Below are 18,525 nucleotides of genomic sequence, written 5' to 3' on the forward strand. Positions count from 1 at the left end.
TTTAGAGTAGGCTCCAACATTAATTTCTGATTCACGTGATTTCATTTTGTGTGTGAGTTTTTTTTTTTTAAATAAACCCATAGCTTCAAGCATTACATTCAAGGAAATTAAGTCATGATATTAATCATGTATGAAAAAATATGAATTTATACATTGTTATGGTGCTATTCTCCACAATGGTTTAAATACAAGTTTTAACTTTTTGAACATTAAAGTAAGATTTTACTCTCTGTCACACAATTTTGAACAGGCTTTTTACATCTAAAAACAAAACATTACAACGAAGAATTTCATAAAGCTACAAAAACTGACAAATTGTCCCATAAACCTGACTTACTCCACGGTTAATAGGTAAAGTAAATGATTTGCCAGTTCATATATGATACAAATAAATCTTGAAACAAAACTGCATTTCTGTGTTTTGGATGACATTGATGAACTGAAATGATCCTTTAAATGTTAGATTAACAGCAACAAATTAAGAGTGAAACAGAGGTTCACTAGCAGGAAGACCTTAAATATAGAGTTATAATAGAATGGTTTAGATGAATGGTGGGAAACACAAGGCTCGCTGTCCATTGTGACTTGACTTACTGCATGTGTCAAGTTTCTCATTTCAACAGCAGGTTTTGGGACTTTTTATATAAAAAAAAAAATATTTACCTAAAAAAATTAGCTTCTGCCTGCATTTGATTTCTTTATCCAGTGAGGAAACTTTACACACGTCTTCCATTAAGCTATTTTTATTTGCAGTTATTTCAATAGATCCACTTAGGGGAGCCCAAATAAACCAGAAGGTTTTATCACTTCCTAACACCGATCCTTGTTGGCACAGCACACGTTTATGCTGCAACGCGCCCCCTTTTCCATGCCACACGAGAAGACAAAAAAACAAACATTTGCTTCCTCAAGTACTCATATACTGAGATTTAGCCATCTATTTTGAAACTAATTCAGTCAGAGTTACACCAAGATCACAGCAAGGCTCCCTTTGTGGGAACAATTATTCAGATTCAAGTAATCAGTTAGGTTGAAACTCTGATTTCAAAATGTTAAAAACGGTTTCTGTTATAAGGCCATTGAGTTAGTAAAAATGTGTGGACTTTTTTTGTGGTTCTTCGCAATGCCGTCAACGTCGGCCAACCCAGGTTTAGCTCAACGCATGTTAGAATGATCCAGTCAAAGGGCAGATTTAAATTCAACTTCCCATTCGTGTCAATTTTATTACAAAGGAGTTTGGGGGAAATGTTATCTCTCTAGATGTGTAAAACTGTGTAAAATAGAAATAGAAAAAAAGATTTGCAGCTGAAATGAAACATGGTTCTACATAGCAGTTACCCAGGAGGACTGAATGCAATTGCATGCCACACTTTTCAGATATTTATTGGTAAAACATGTTGAAAACCATATGTCATTTTCTCTTCACTTTGTGAATACTACTTTGTGTTGGTCAACGTAATAATCCAATAAAAGCCATTGTAGTTTGAGGTTGTAAAGTGAGAAAATGGCGTGGTCCAGCAGGGAAACATATATCTAAAATGTCAATGTCCAATGTATTTATATGGCACATTTAAAAAAAAAAAAAAAAAGTTGACCAAAGTCCAATCTGAAGCATACACACAACCAGCCCTGGAGGACCTGAGCTGTCCACACCTGGAATAATACATGTCCTAATTAGATGAGCAACAGGACCACTCACTATGCATAACATGACCTGCGTGTTTTGAGTTAAACACTGCCACAGGGATATAAGGTACACGGCAGCTTGTTTCAAATGTCATCCGAATGCATTTACATCTGCTTAACATAAAGGACAACGTAATAACTGCTTTAGACTAAGGTTTATGATAAGAAAGCTTCCTTCGTTTGTCTTACTTTGTTACACATTGCTATATTTATCCAGCATACGCTGCAATGTTTCGGTGAACAGGGATGCTGCTGTTTGCGGGTTAATGATGTGCGTGATGACCTGATGTGTGTCAGACTTTGTCTGTGCTTTATTATTCCATTTAAACGCACCTAATTGAGCTGCTTTTTGCTGCATCTGCAGGCATGAATATGCATGTACCGAGGTGCTGTGATTTTGCTTGTAATGAGCAGGGTTCTGCATGTGCTCACGTATAAAGAGCCTGACTGGAAAGGAGAATGACTAACCAGTTCCTTTTTCTTCATGCACTCCATGAGGATGATGAACAGATGTTGGGCCTGTGTGCGGCTGTAGGTGAAGGTCTTCTGGATGGTCACCAGCAGCTGGTCTCTAAGAGACTCATTAATTATGCTACAGAGAGAGAAAGGAGTGGGAAAAGGAGGTAAAATATGTATTAGCAGTTAGATGGCTGTGGGGATACAAGAATGCTACATTTATTTGTTACTAGATGAAACCAAGGTTGACTGGGACAGAGTCCAAGGTGAAATGTTAAATGAATACTTCTGTAACTGAACTGAGTTGGTTTATTTAGGAAATAAAAAAGTACATATATTTATGTTTTTTGGAAAAATACTTGTTTAAATTTCCTTAATATTTAAATAAATGTCAGCAGAGGTCAATGTGAAACTGTAATAATGGGCAAAGTTTTATTAAACCGCACATAATTTGGTGGATATTGTGATTACAAAAACATCCAATGAAAAGTTTCAGTACAACAGATTATCCCTTTAAAAGGAATGCATCTTCTATTTGCTCTAGGATTAAGGCAATATGTGCAGATTTGAGTGCGTACCCTCCCTCCTCTGAGTATTTGTGACCAAAGGCTAAGATGTCTGAGGCTCTCCCGCTGCCATCACACACCACCACAGGGACCGGAGGAGTGTCCCTGAGGTACTCCAGCACAATGGAGATCACGTTAGGGCCTCCCTCCACGATAAGAGCCACAACCGGTACGCCCTGGCCGATCCCTGCACATAGGAAAGGGAGGAGGAGAAAAGAGAGGCGGGGAGTGATTTTAGAGAGGAAAGAACAGAAAAATAAAATTTAAGACTGATGGAAAATGAAGACGTCACTGCCTCTGCAAGACCAAATCCATTATTAGACAGACTGTTAAAAAATAGACATTTTCCTTTTACGGTGTCAAAAACAACTGTTATTAACAGTAGAAAGGTTTTTAAAACATCCTTAAAAAAGAGTCACATCTATAACAACATATCTATAACTACATCTGTAGTGTTTTATAGCAAAGGAACAGCTTTCCTTCTCACAGACACTGTTCACACCTGAGACTGACATCTGCCCAGAGCAATCTGATCACGCGCTTAACACCGGTGTTAACTAAGGATACTCAGACCCGCTTTAGAGCTGGTCTGGAACCATTTTATCTGCAGTAGTTTGTAGGAGATGCACCATATTATCGGCATATGATCGCATCGGCCAATATTAGCTTTAATATTAAATATCTGTCATTGGCCTTCCACCAACTGATCCCTCGCCGATAGATAAAACAATGTTTTTTATGACAAACCACTAATGACAATGATACGTGCAGCGGCAGCGCTTGTTGTTACGTTACCCCCGCCTACCTGAGCAGTGAGCACGAGGCCAGAAGTGAAGAGAAAATGTCAGAGGTGTGCTTTAAATGGATGCGGATATCTGAATAGCGAATTGCAATGACTGTGAGGCATCAGTTATGCGAGGAGGAACGGAAACTAAGTCATTCAACACTTTGAACCTAATCAACCATCTAAAGAACCACCATTCTGACCATTACAATGCTTTCATGGTGGCCAGGAGGGAGAATGAGAATGCCGTCACGCGCGGTGAAACAAAACCTCAGCAGCAGTCTCTTCTCCAAGCTTTTGACAAGACAAAAAAAAATACAGCCACGACCGCCCGAGTGCAAAAGGCATCACCCAGAAATTGATGTTGTTTATTGTTTTGGACAACCAACCATTTTGATTTGTAGACCATACTGGATTCCGTAGACTTATGGACTACGTTGAGCCTTGTTACACTGAGGTATTTTTCCATCATAGCCTTACCTGAGTTGCAAGCGTTCATTTCTGATGTCATCGAGAAGCTAATTGCCGATAGCACTTTGGTGAGTTTTACCACGGACATTTGGACATCAAGTGTCAGTGTTGTTAGCATGCTTAGCCTTGCAGCACATGGATAGACAAAAACTTTGAACTTAAAAAGGCTGTACTTCATGTACAAGAGTTCAGAGTTACTTGTCATTTTTGCCTGTTTCAATATCACATAGCATATCTGTTACACAATGTTTGTAGCAAATAGTATAGTGCAGTTAAGACTGAGCCTAATTAAGAAGACTATGTTCTGCTAAAAAACATAAGCTGGCATTTTTTTGCACTTTTGATTTGGTTTGCACAGGGAAAAACTTATTGAGGTTTGAGTTAATACTTAAGACTGTATAGTCACATATTGGGGTTCTGTTTTTAGTTAATTTTTAATTTAAGTGACTGTTAAGCATATTTAGTTATTGGTGCTCCTCTACTAATGCACTTATCATATGCCAATTGTAAACAAAAGTTGTATTCAGTTTTGTGAAAATGCCAAATTTGCACAGTTTGAGTGTTGGGAGAGACAATCTCATAAATAAATTTGTTATAAATGATACAATTAAGAGTATTACATCATTTTCAGACACCTTTTTTTTTTGCATCTGTGTTTGGTAGTAGGCCAGTTTAACTAAGAGTATGCAGAATGAATTTTTTACAGAGGAAACTACATACTTTGTGTAAGTACATATAGGAAAAGAAATATTGAAATTGGTTATCAGCCAAATTAGTTGTGAAATATCGACATATTGGATATCGGCCAAAAATGCTATATCGAGCATCCCTAGTAGTTTGGTATTCTGAAATCAAAATGGAAATCAAGCAGTCTGAACACATTCCATCGTGAGACATTGAAAGGCTACCGACTGAAATGACATCACTCGCTTCAAGCAGCAAAGTTAAAGACATGCTGTAAACATGGTTTTTAAAATTCCCAGCACATAACCCCAACGTGAGCTATAAAGTAGCGTCTCACATGCCTGCTTCCTTAATAAGATGGCGCAATGTCATGAAGGTGTGCAGAAAGCTGACAGCTGCAAGCAGCAGTCAGGGGTTTTACTGCTGTGTGGTTTAATCTTCACTGTCTTTGTGCTGACAATGAGCTGTGTGAGATCACAGTATATATTCTGCTTTACTTCTCTTATATTACAGCCATAAGACTATATGTTACAGCTCATCAAGAATGTTGGAGAAAATATTTCCCACCAAAGATTTATTCTCCTTTGGTGTTTGCTTGTTTAGTTTATGTATAAATGTCTCAACAATAAAGCTTTCACACAGGGAAGCATTAGTATGAGTATGTATAGTTGTACTCATTAAACTAGAATGTGCATTCTGGTGAGGCTCATTTGTCACATTATAAGCACGGTTTGAAAATAGCAACCTTTAAGCAGGTATTAAACATACTTTTCATAAAGCTCACATTTCTGTATTAACAAAATGTTTGTTTTGTCTGATGAAACATTCCATTGATACATTTTGTGTTTTCATTAGCTGTAAGGGAGCCTTTATATTTTATGTTTGTTTTTTGTTTGTTTTTATATTTATTGTTTTAAATACTTGACTTCATTTTGAGGAAGCTATGAAAAAAAGGAATTCACCAAAAGTAAACATTAAAATCTGGTGCCAGAAAACACCTTGATATATATGAAGTTGCCTCATTAATTTAGCATAGTTTTGAACTTTCTTTTCTTGATGTCAGTAAGAATCTCTGCACAACATTAGTTAAATCTGACATCAAGGTTGTCACTGCAGGACAGGAACAGGTTCAGCGGTTCCTGTCTCTGGAATTCAGGAAAGTCCATTTTAAAGTCTATCTTGCTGAAAGATGTAGGTATGTTCTGGTAAATAGTAAACAATTTGATTTGGCTACTATTTTTTTTTAAAAAAAGTTGTTTTTTTATTTTGAGAGGGCCTGGCTAGGTATATCTAAAAAAAAGAAATTACAATATTGTGAAAACGTCCAATATTTTTTGTCTCTCATTTCAGAATACATTCATATATTATGTAGATTTATTAGAGTGAAACATTTGAAGCCTTCATTTAGTGTATTTTGTATGGTTATGGCTGACAGATTAAGAAAACCCAAAATTCAATGTCTTATTAGACTTGAATATTGTGAAGAAGTTAAAACACTGGAAGTGGACTGTGTCACACCCTAATCAGCTAATTAAGTCCAAACACCTGGGCTGGTGTTTGGACGGATGACTGGAGAGATGTTCAGAAGACAGTCATCAACACCTGCCACACGGAGGATAAGCCACAAAAGGTCATTGTTGAAGAAGCTGGTTGTCCAAAGAAAGCTGTATCCAAGCATATTCATAGAAAGTTGAGTGGGAGGAGAAGTGTCATAGAAAAAGGCACACCAGCAACAGAGAAAACCGCAGAAATGACAGGAGTGTCAAACAAAATCCATTCAAGACTTTGGGAGCGCTTCACAACTAGACTGAGGATGGAGTCAGCACATCGAGAGCCACTACCCACAGGTCGATCCTACACATGGGCAACAAATGTTGCATTGTTCATGTCAAGCCATCCTGAACTTGAGACTTGACATTTGCCAAGTGGTCCAAAGTCTTTGCTTCAAACTAAGCAAATTTGGAAATGAAGGTCCCAGAGTCAGGAGGAAGAGCGGAGAGGCACATAATCCATATATATATATATATATATATATATATATATATATATATATATATATATATATATATAGATAGATAGATAGATAGATAGATAGATAGATAGATAGATAGATAGATATTATTATTATTTTTTTATTTTTTTGGGTAGATCACCTCAGCTCAGGTCTGATCTGTGATGGATTAGTTAAAATCCTAAAAAAAAAAAAATCAAACCTTTCACAGTTCACCAAACACACTATAGTAGATACTGGATTGTGCTTCTAAAAGATACGCACAGAGACTGCACCTTTTGTCACTTTGATTTCATTATTGAAAGCTAAACACCATATTAATTTGTCCTTGCTTTAAGTTAAAAGTAGAATCCTTTTTTACTCAAGCTAAAAGTAGCGTAACACTGCCTTTGCTGATAGTACAAATATTATTTGGCAGGAAGGGTAGAAATAAATGCTTTCAACGCTTTTCTTAGCTCATCTTAAATTATATTAATTTAAGAGAAATCAGAATGGGCTTAAATCTGTATCTGCAGGTCAAAGCTGTAAACAAGCTGAAGATAATATGTTCAAGGGATCTCTACTAGTTAATGACTTATCTGTGACTTTTTTAACCATTGCATTGTATTAAAACCTGACAGAAGCCTCCCCCCCCCCCCCACCAAAAAAAAAAAAACATAGTGCATTTAGAACATTTAAGATTTTGGTATAAATAGTTTTGCCAAAAGCCATTTAAATCTCTAAGCTCCTGTCTGTATTTTAATTTCCGTTACACTAGTGAAAAACCCAAAAGGCATGTAAACCATAAAGTTTTTTCCCGTCAACCAACAGTCTGAAATAATTTCTTTAAGCCATATTCCCTAGCACCAAGCTGTCCTGTTTATTTTTATATTTTTTTATTTTCTTCTCCACAAGCATCCACATTTGAATCCACTCTCCCTTTCCGGTTCACATATACTTGTGTTTTATGCTGCCTGTTTGTCTCTTCTAATTCAAAAGCCATGTAACTTCCTCATCTTCCCGTCATGCACCCTCATCCCGGTCTGCATAATTCACACTAGAGAGAGAACACCAGCACAAATGCATGCCTACCGTATACACACACACACACACGCACACACACACACACACACACACACACACACACACACACACACACACACACACACACACACACAGAGGCATGCAAGCGCTCCTATCTGGGATTGCACCCACGAACATGCTGCGCCTCACACAGCCTTGTGTGGCCTTGCAACAGGGACGGTTACATAAGGAGAATATTTTAGGGGTCTTGCCTACTTCAAAGAGGTACCGCGTCACTGTGCCATGGTACATCACACAGCCGTACATCAACAGGGCAGAATGTAAGAGAGCAGCAAAGTGGTGACTTGTGTTTTTTTATTTTTTTTTATTTGATTCCCCCCCATTTCCTTTGGATGCCGGTTTTCTGTTGTTTCTTGCATCCGTATTTGTGTGCAATGTTGCACGGTGTGAAATCAAACATTGATATTGATGACTTTGGAGCTTTAGAGGCAATGTTGTAGTAGCTAAAGTGGATTTATGTTCAACTGAAACCCACCGAGGGGCAGATGAGGAGGAGAAAGCACAGCTGTATCATGGCTAATTGGGAAAAGGAAACTCTGCCTGTGCGCAAACACACACACACACCACCTTTACAGCCACACAATTACTGAAAAACACTCCAACTAGATGCAAATTGAATCTTCTGCAGTAGTCGAAAGTCTTTTGACTGCTCATTCTAAGATGACTATTTATAATCACAACCTTATAAATGTATTTATTTTTGTAGAACATTAGAAGTTTTCATGAAATGGTTTTGGGGGAAAAAAACAGTCACCAGTAATTCCTCTATACAAAGGATCCATGTTCCTGCATTTCTCAGGTTTGACTAAACCTGAATCCTTGTGTGCTAGCGGCTCCTCTCTCAACTTTCATTGTGCTCCAAAAACGGCATGGCACTCCTCTGGAAGGCTTAACTTAATTAATTTAATTTTGCACAACGCCTAGCCCACCAAAAGATGTTCACATGGAACTCTATTTTGAAATACACACACTTGAATCCAAAGCATATCACAGTCAAAAGCAAGAGTTACCAATTCAATAAAATGAAATAATTAGGGTCAGTTTTTAGGTCTTGAAAACACAATCAGTTCAGTGAGACCTTTTCTAATGGGCTTGTAAATGACAAGGTGTGACAGGAAACTGGGCAGGCAGGACTCAAATGACAACTTTTCAAGAGTCTGTGGTTTAATGACAGTCCAAAGGTCGCTACACAGAAAACCAGTCAAGAGGGCAGAGGAATCCAAAAAACACTGGGCTGAGACAGAGACGAAACACAAAATAGGCCTAAAAGTCACCAGAGGCTAGAAAGCTTGGGAAAATGGGCTGGGACAGGTGCAGGAAGAAACAAAGACGTACGGGCATGGAAGGAAGGGAACAGACTGATCAAATGCACACAGGATGAGATGATTGAGAGCAGCTGTGTTCAGTCAGGCTGGCTGGGGGAGTGCAGGCAGCAGAGGAGGGGCAAATCAAAGCTGCCACGTCATACGAGGGCGTTTAATTTGAGACCCACCTTATGACCTGTGAGATTCCTACAACAATACATAGTATCTAAAAAGAACAGACAATTACTCATGAACAATGACTTACATTTAAGAGAACCTTGTTGTGGCCAACTGGTCTAACGTGTGTTTTTAGATGGTGGGAAGAAACCATAGAACCGGAAGAAATCTCACAGATTTAGTTGGAGAACATGAAAACTCCACACAAAAGGCCCTTGCTAGAGCTGCAACTCAGAATCTTTTACCTGCAAGGCAAAGGTGCCAACTGTGCCATTGTAGAGCCCAATGCCGAAGACCCAGAAAGAAACCTTTTTAGCCCAGAGGTTCTACCATGTGCTCTATGTATTTATGCAAGAATTTAAATTAAAATCTCCAAAACTCTACACAATCAGCACAACTCTTTATCTCTAAATGAATTAGTTGCTTTGATAAAGTAGCTTTCCTATATTCACAAACTATCACAACAAATCTTGCCTCGACAATAAATTCTGATTCTTACCAGACTGTGTTATGCACTGAGGAAATGTTGCATCTCCAATGAGGATGTCTTTGTGTTAAATGACATACCCCAAATTCTGCTCTAGGATCCTCCTCCTCCCTTGTAATAGATTGCTACTCAAAAAAACTTCAAGCCAATCATCAATAAGCAGGAGATACAAAAAGTGTGCACTTCTGGGCCTTTTTGCCACCTAACTACCATAAACACCATGCGTGTTGTAAAAGTGTGAACACCCATTGTAAAGTTTTTGTGAACTGAACTTTTGGTCAGACTGGCTTGTAGAGGAGAGCTTCTAATTTGTTTAATTCAAATGATTTACTGTTTAGGTGATTATTAAGGGGGCTATTTGTAGGTTTGGATATTGTGCCTCTTTGTGGTTAGCTAAGTTTGATTTGTATTTTAATTTAGATGTGCTTTGTTTGTTTGGAGCTCTCTTTGAAACTAAGAACCATCCATCCATCCGTTTTCTAACACGTCTATCCCTTGTGGGGTCTCGAGGGCTGCTGGTGCCTATCTCCAGCTGTCAATGGGCGAGAAGCGGGGTACAACCTGGACATGTCGTCAGTCTATCGCAGGGCAACTAAGAACCAATGTGTCTTTAAAAAGAAGATAAATAGCAAACAGCATAAAAGGCAGATGATAAACTGCTTAAATACCCTCTTTTCTCTGGTTCTCATCATCTAGACCTATATTAGTTGCTTATTTGCTTTAGACTTGCTGGGGGAAATAATAAGAAGGGAGATGAGTGAAGGTGTTAAACAACTACTTTATATGTTTGGAAGAAGTTACAGTGGGCACTTTCTCTTGATCCATTATTTTTAAACTGGTATTTTCTTTTTGCATCTGACAACAGAAGGTCTCGTCTTTCTTTATGTTTCACTTTGAAATGGAGTCCCCAGATCTATAAGACCTCCCTGTGAACAGTTCAGAATTTATGGCCAGGAGCTGCTGGATCATTAGCATCTCTCATGGAGGCAATGAATACAGATTGCCTAAACACAGCAGCCTGGATTGGCAACAATGATTTTAGCATTCAGAAATATTATTTCCCAAATGTCTTAACAAGAGAACAGACTAGAAGCTATGATGATGAAGACTTTTACCCAGGGAAATGTGACAGAACTGAAGGCACTGCTGCGAGTCAAGATGTTTACAGCTTTTAAACTTCAGTAGTTTGACGCACAAACCTGACAAACTCCTTTTTCTAGCATGTGGAATGTCTAGACATATTTTGTTTTGTGTCAAACAAATGAATAAATAAAATGTATATTGTAAAATAGACCCTGGATGCAATTTGTAGACAACGATGTAGCATTTGCAGCTCCTTGCAGGAGCATTGAATTTGATTTCATATGAAGCTATTTGAGTGTGCTAGTTAATTCTGGGGCAGTGTGGCTGAGCGGAGGTTAGCAATGTCATCTCACAGTAATAAGTCATAGGGTCCTGGTTTTAAGTCCTGGCTTGGGGAGGGGGGCTTTCTGTGTGCCATGTTCTCCATGTGGAACCATGTGTTTTCTGCAGGTAGTTTATTTAGTTTTACATGAGTATATTTTCCACCCCTATATTTCCTTCAGGGGAAACCGTTTTCGTGCATGATAGTCCCTCTCGTCCGTCTCTGTGATGAACTGGATCTGTCTAGAAAACTGGCTCTTGGCCAGTGACTGACCGGAGAGGCTCCAGCTGCCCCCATTTCCACCCCTTCCAACCCAGCCAGCTGGGATTAAATTAGTTTAAAGAAATGAATGAAATATTAGTTTCAGATCTAGCGATCTAGAGAGAGTTCAAGAAACTAAAGGAACAACGAGTTAAGCAAGAAATGGGCTCAATATAAAGTGTGTCAATTGTGCAACATGGATAAAAATATCAGACTAGCTTTGTATATAATGACCTGCAGTCTTAGATAGACTAAAAAGTTGTTCTTCAACAGCGGCCAAACGTTTTGGCAGAGACTCCAATGCTCAACATGTGTTTGATATTTTGGTTGTAGTGATTTAATGTGAAGTATATAAAAATTATTCAACAGCAAAAAAAGCATTTTTTACCATGCTCCTGTTTGTCACAAAAAGCTATCAACTTAATTCCAGTATGGTTAAATGATAAAGACAATAGCAGCAAAACCTAATTTAACATCGATCTAATTAAATTGGCTTCATATTGTTAATTAAAATGGCATGCACATAAATTGCTACTGAGAATACTGAACCCAAATTAACGGTTTTCCGTGTTATCAATGTCATCACTAGTGTGAGAAGTTTAGTAGCAGTAAAGAAGGCTTCATGATATTATTTATTTTGCACAGGATGGGTTACTGTTAGCTTTAACCACGGCCACAACAAACATGCAAAATATAGAATACAGGTACGGCTGATCACTCAGCTGTAACTGGATCTCTCTCTTCCTTTCCCTTTAGCCACCCACATGTCTTACAACACATTCACGAACAGTGGGAAATTGGAACATCTTAGCAACATAAACCTATACAGGGTTGCTACAATGCAATTAAAGGGATGGAGCTGCAGCATGCTGTTGAACTGAACTTGGTACTAAGTTTCAGGAAGGAGGTAGTTTTTTCTTCCTTTTTTTGCTGACGAAACCAAACTGCAGTACCGACTGGTGCTGGGTCCTAAGACACTTCGCTTTTATGAATAACAACTTACCATCACAACCTATCCCCTTTGGAAAGAGTTTTTTTTTTTTTCCCGAGGGTGGATCATTTAATACTACTTTAAAGCAGAGGAACGGAAGAGAGGTTGATAAAAAGGGAGGAAAGGTTGAAAGAAAAGTGGTTACGAAAGACATGGAAAGTCTCGAAAAACAGTAAATGTTTGAAATTTAGTCAAGATGAGTGGGAGAGAAAAGCAAGAGAAAGAATAATGTGAGGTCGCATACGGTTTTGCTGCTGAGGGACAGGTGCACTTCACTCAATAGATCACATTATGGAGAAAGAACATGATGCGGAACAATAGAAGCAACATCTCAAGATATCTGCCAGGAAATTAAACCCTGAGTGCAAATAAGTGGAGACGCCATCACAATGTCCCATTGCAAATGTGTGGACAAAGCTGAAAAGTTGACTGTGAGTAATGTGGACCACAAATCTCACTCGGTTACACCTGGTAGAATAAGAAAAAACTAAAGCACACTGTAGCTTGTGGATGGACAACCAAAGCTCATTTGATCCATGTCAAACAGTTCCAAAAGTAATTTCACCAAATACTACATAAATGTATGTAAACATCAGAATTTAAAGAAAGTAAATACATTTCTACTGCTCATTAATCTTTCATTTGGTAAATAGAAATACATTTATCTATCCTAACTGATAGTTTAGACTTGTTTCCTGTCAGTCAATAAAATAACAGTTTGAGCTTGTTTATGCATATCAGGCAAATACCTGGTTTCAGCTGTAAATTTTCCTTGAAAATCTGATGTTCAGGAATTGGTTATTTTTAATTTACTATACTTTACAGAAAGATTTTCTGAACTTTTGGACATAACGTCCAAAATTTGCACTTGTGTCATTTTTTTTGTTTGTTCCAAAACTAAAAAAAAAACTGGAACCCATAGAAATTTTGATGCCACTGAATGCTCCTTTAAGATTGGATGGGATTATTACCTTGGTATGTTTGCTCATAAGTAGGTTTTTATATGTGTTTCCACTGTAGTTTATTGCTATAGTCACCAGAAAGCAACACCTAAGCATCAGGCAGTTCTCTCTGGGTAATCTTTCTCAGATTTTCACCAATCCAGAGTTTCTTCGCTACCGTAATGTGCCCTGCTTCTACCAGTTCCTTTGTGCTCTGCCAGCTGGACTCTTCAGATAAACGTTGCCTGTGTCAGCATGCTACAGTTCTGCCTGTTTTCCCGTGAGTTCCAACCGCTCGCTGTGCTCGTTCAGGTGGTTCCCCCGTTCCACATCTCCTGTTCTGGTCTTTCACTACCTGCATCCTCTGGTCTCCTGCTCATCCCTGCCAGCCTGCACCGTCTGCCGTAACACATCTGTTCAAGTCTGATTCTGCTTTCCTGCCTCACCCGCCACTATTCATCCCTCACAATAAACCTTTTTAGGAAACGTAACTCTGTGTCCGGCTGAATATCGGGTTCACCAGCATTATTCGTCACAGTACGTTCTGGTCGGGATGAGTTGGCTGAGGAGGTCAGGGAAACAGGTGAGAAGAGTTGGAAGTAATTACTGGCTGCAGGTGGAGCTGATCTGGGCTAATTGACTGGTGGCTGAGCTGATTGGATAGTGGCTGGTGGCTGAGAGGTAAGAAAAGTCCAGAAAAGTCCAAAGGCAAAACATAACAAAAACCCAAATCATGACATAGGTTGGTAAGGTTCATGATTGAAATCAGATGTACAAAAATTTTATTTTAATTTTGACCTCTTCTGAAAAAATGTGGTTTTAATTGGTTAATTAAAATTGGTCAATTAGTTTTGCTAATTTTCCTGTAATCATTCAATACTGTTCAATAGTATAACAACAAAAACAACAAAATAATTAGTATAAGGTCAAATTTGATCTTATAACATGCAACTTTTTGAAGATGATGTTTACTTTTTATTAAAAGTGAAAATTACCTATATTTGTATCTGAGATTTATGTGCCTTTCTTTCCCCATCAACATGTCTGTTACTCTGTTATAAAAAAATAGTCATTGTTTGTCTCTATTTTAAAAAGACTGGCTTCTTCAATGGAGATAAACGCCAAGGAGGAGAGTTGTCCTGGATCAGTCCTACACTGACACAAAGCAGAAAAGGGTGGTGCCTTGTGGCACAGCCAGTTTTCCTGGTTTACCACTCCTGTCGAGAGCCTTTTGTTAAAGCAGATCTTGATGTGTAATCAAACATGTATATTGATGATATCAAGAGAGACAACTATCTGCATCAGCCAGTGTGTTTGATGCACCTCCTTCAGAGGAAAGACACAACTCACGTCCTCAGCTCGCCCCTCTCCCATGTATTTGAACAGGCAACATGTAAAGTCAGCAGTTTTGACTTTAAAAAATTTGAAATCATACTGATAACAAATTTACCGAACAGTCAAGGGGACAAATTGATTTTTTATTATAATTGTTAGTATTTTACTTGTATTGATTGATTGTGAGGCACTGCCTTGCCTGCCTCTCCTGACTTCACATTACTTCCTCTGCCAACTCAAGTAGTACAACCTTCCACAGACACTGCTTGTCTTCTTCCACACTGTCATTATTCAGTAGAACCTGTGTTTGTCCATAACTGTGTGGTTTGGCTCATCCACAAAACTGATCGGGTCCAAACTACAACAAACAGTATAATCCCTGGGGAAGATCCTCGGGGTTGACCCTCCTTCCATCCAAGGCTTGTACAGGTCTATGCTGAGGAAAAAGGGTGCTAACAACTCTGAACACCCCACACACCCCACACACAAACTGTTTAGATCGTTAGCCTCAGGTCGGCTGTAATTGCAATAAACCAGCCGCCATAGAGATGGTTTCTCCCTCCAGGTTGTCTCTCTAATGAGTACAATAAACACCCTACAGCCTGAATAGTCAGCTACACTGCGGTGAAACACAATAAGTATATTACGCTTTGAAAGCTCACAACTTCCCTTTTTCTTTTTCTTTTCCTTACATAACAAACATACAGTTTACATATTTTTATCAGCTGTGTGCTCCCTGTGAGCGCTGTATCCAAATTTAGATTCCTTGATTGTGGACCGTTGTGGCTACATAAAGAGGATTCTGATCTAAAACTGTTTATGCTGTATTTTATAAAGCTATATCCGATTAGAAAGCTCTGTCTCATCAACAAATAATTCTGTGGGGGCAGTATTGCATAATCTGAAATGAGTTGGCTGCATCTAACACTGAAAAGAGAATTTGGTAATTCACGTAAAAGAGCAAAGCACAACTTAAAGGGTTTTTGCAGATGTCTGCCCCTTTTGGCGACAAGTTGAAATGACACCAGTGTCATGTGTGTGCATGGGAGAATATTAAAAGCATCTGCCACTGCGCCTGCCCAGGTCTTTTATTCAGAGGAGTAATGTCTTCTGAGGTAAGAAAGCTATAAATATTGAAGTTGGCCCCTGTCCTCTTGCTAATGCATCAATTACAGTGGATACTCAACAAAGTAGCCCAGTGAACAAGAACGTGTCACACCCACGCGCACGGCCTTAGGATTTGGCCTGAATCACTCTCTCAAGAACTGAGTATCCAGTCTATAAAGGCAACTGTGGTAAATAGAGGATAACTCATCTTACACACCGGGCAATTGTAAGGGCATGTGTGGGAAAGAAAGATAAAAATAATATTTAATTCAAAACTTGCACTGTGCACCTTCAATCAAAGAAAACAGAAACATATCACTAGCTTGCAGCTTGTTCTGAGCCTGTTAGTTTACATTCCCTTTGTAGTGTAATATACAATCATGATAACAAAATATCTAAGGCAAAGACAACAAAAATGAATTAACTTTACAAATGCCATTTTTGATTAACTCTTGGTGGCATGAACTACCAAAGGAAACTCTTTCCCTCCCTGCTTACATGTGTGATATGTATTGTTGGTGTATCTACTGCACATCCTCTATTAGTGTTTCCATAAATGCTAAATGTGTGGTGCAGAGTGGTACAAGCTTTCAAATATCCTAATTTATCCATCCTTGCTGACCGGAAAGTAATGAAGAACAGAGGGAAATTACGTTGAGAAAAAAAGGCAGGGAAAATCCGAGACGCACATAATGTGCTTAAATGGTCCCAATTAAAGACAACAGCAATGACTCATCTTCCCTGTTTGATTGTAGAAGCCTGTTTTAGTGTGTGTGCAGGTTTGTCCTTGTATGTGTCAAATAAGTAGTGTGTCTAGAGGATGAGCACAAAAATGTGAGACTGCTTGACAACTCAGCAACAAAAGAGATAATGCATAAACTAACATGGCACGAACTGCTAAAGCAGACATATAATAAATCTGTCATTTCTTTCTCTTTTTTTCCTAATTTTAAAACTATTTTTCTTCCAGGCATGTATTTAAACTCAACAGGGTTTTTCCACAATGAACAAAATGTGTCATAAACCGGAAACTAACACCCAATCATGGTACTGCATATCTGCCTTGTGTTACAATAGTATGGGAAGAAAAGCTCTCCCAGCATCACCTTCTTACCCATGAGATGTGGCTATCACGTGTCACAATACAAAACTTTCTGCGCAAAGCTTAAAACTGTTTATTTGGAGAGAATAACAAAACTGAAATAAACAAACATGACATTAGATGTCTGAATTATTTCTGATAGCCTGCAGGAGTTAGAAAGCAATATGCCAGGAGAAAGGCGTTCTCTCTCGGCATAGCGAGCCAGCTGGGAGCCGACGAGGCGAGCTGGGGCTGCAGTCCGAGCATTTTTCAAATCAAGCAATATGTCACCAAACTGAGCAGATATTTAAGTTTAACATAGCTAACTTCTCACCTAAAAGCTTTTTAAAAGTTGCTTTTCACTTCCCTCCACCATTACTGTTTCCGGTTAAAAAGTTATCTTCGACCTGCAATAAATCATGGGATAGGATTAGCAATGAAGGATACGCCGGATCCATCCTTCAAATCAGGGAAACAAGGACAAGGGCACATTCGTCGGTAGCATTTAAAGGAGTCTTGGAAGGATTTGTGAATCGGGACATCCATTGTCGCCGCGCTGTGACGTAATCGGCCTACAAATACGTATACAGAGGATGCAGCCCCTGAATTGAGACACACCCACCGTATACTTTGAACATGGCTAACAGTCGCAAGAAGCAAACCATGCATAACTTTAAGAGAAGAAGAGGAAGGCCTTAGTAGGAAGAAATAAGACCAGAGTGTATTTAGGAGATTTTTCTTCACACAATCCCCCTGAGGAGCGGAAGAGCAGGTAAGACGGTCTTGTGCATCATTCAAAAAGCGACTTGGGGAAGCTTTCAGAAAAATTGCAGACTCCATCTTTAAGTACTGAGTACATATTATTTGGGAAAATTAAATAATCTTAAAGACAAGATCTAATATAATGAGCAGGTTATTATACTCATAATAATAAAATAATATAAAAATTAGTAAAGGTAAATCACATCATTTCAAAATTATTAATTTGGGGAGTAGAAACAAATTTTAGTTTTTCACAACATAAAGCCTTTAAAACCAGTTCTTACAGTAGGTAATGCATGGTAATTCCAATGACAATGTATACGATTCACATTATATATTGCACATTCACTTGTTGTATTCATTTGTTCTCAACAATGTTTTTTCTACTGACAGACAAGTGGAAACTGGAAAGCTTTCAACTTGGAGACGGCATAAACTCTGACTTCCCAGTTTTGAGTATCGAGGGAAATAGAAGTCAGCATGACTCCTGTGAGATTAAGTTTTCGTATAACACCAGTGTTGTGCGAGCGAGCAGGGAAACAAAATATTGCGCAACACTGGGAAGAGTGGAGAAAGGCTACTTGGTGTATAGCGGTCAAACATGACTTAATATGGTTTATGAATTGTTTCTTTTACTCGTTCCAAATTGTTTCTAAACAAACTGGCCGGGGTGTTTTTCAGAGCCTCAATGCTCTTCGCCTCACTTCTCTCCCTCACCTTGAAACCCGGGGCTATGTATTCATAAATCTTCTTTTCCACTTATTTTAAAGTTTTTAAACTTTTACTTTGTGTTTTGTTTATTCTTTTTGTTCTTTATAGAAAAATTAAGCAACTTATTATGTGAATAAAATGTATGTGGTGTTCATGATCCGACCGTTCTAACTTGTAAGAGGGAAGATTTATTTTGGTATTTTTTTTCTGTTCTGACCTTTT

General features: G+C 38.5%; 1 protein-coding gene across 10 annotated transcripts in view; it reads right to left on the minus strand.

The window, feature by feature from the left end:
* trpm3 (transient receptor potential cation channel, subfamily M, member 3) overlaps positions 1–18,525 on the minus strand; it is a 210,140-nt gene that overhangs the window by 62,728 nt on the left and 128,887 nt on the right. For all 10 annotated transcript variants that reach the window (XM_036144444.1, XM_036144452.1, XM_036144449.1 and 7 more), the window contains exons 7-8: positions 2,721–2,895; positions 2,155–2,278 (exon numbers count right to left, since the gene is read on the minus strand). In XM_036144444.1, the coding sequence (XP_036000337.1) occupies positions 2,155–2,278; positions 2,721–2,895 (299 nt within the window). The remainder of the gene's footprint in view (positions 1–2,154; positions 2,279–2,720; positions 2,896–18,525) is intronic.

This window comes from Fundulus heteroclitus, chromosome 12 (assembly GCF_011125445.2).
Source record: "Fundulus heteroclitus isolate FHET01 chromosome 12, MU-UCD_Fhet_4.1, whole genome shotgun sequence".
In the NCBI taxonomy this organism is placed as follows: domain Eukaryota; kingdom Metazoa; phylum Chordata; class Actinopteri; order Cyprinodontiformes; family Fundulidae; genus Fundulus; species Fundulus heteroclitus.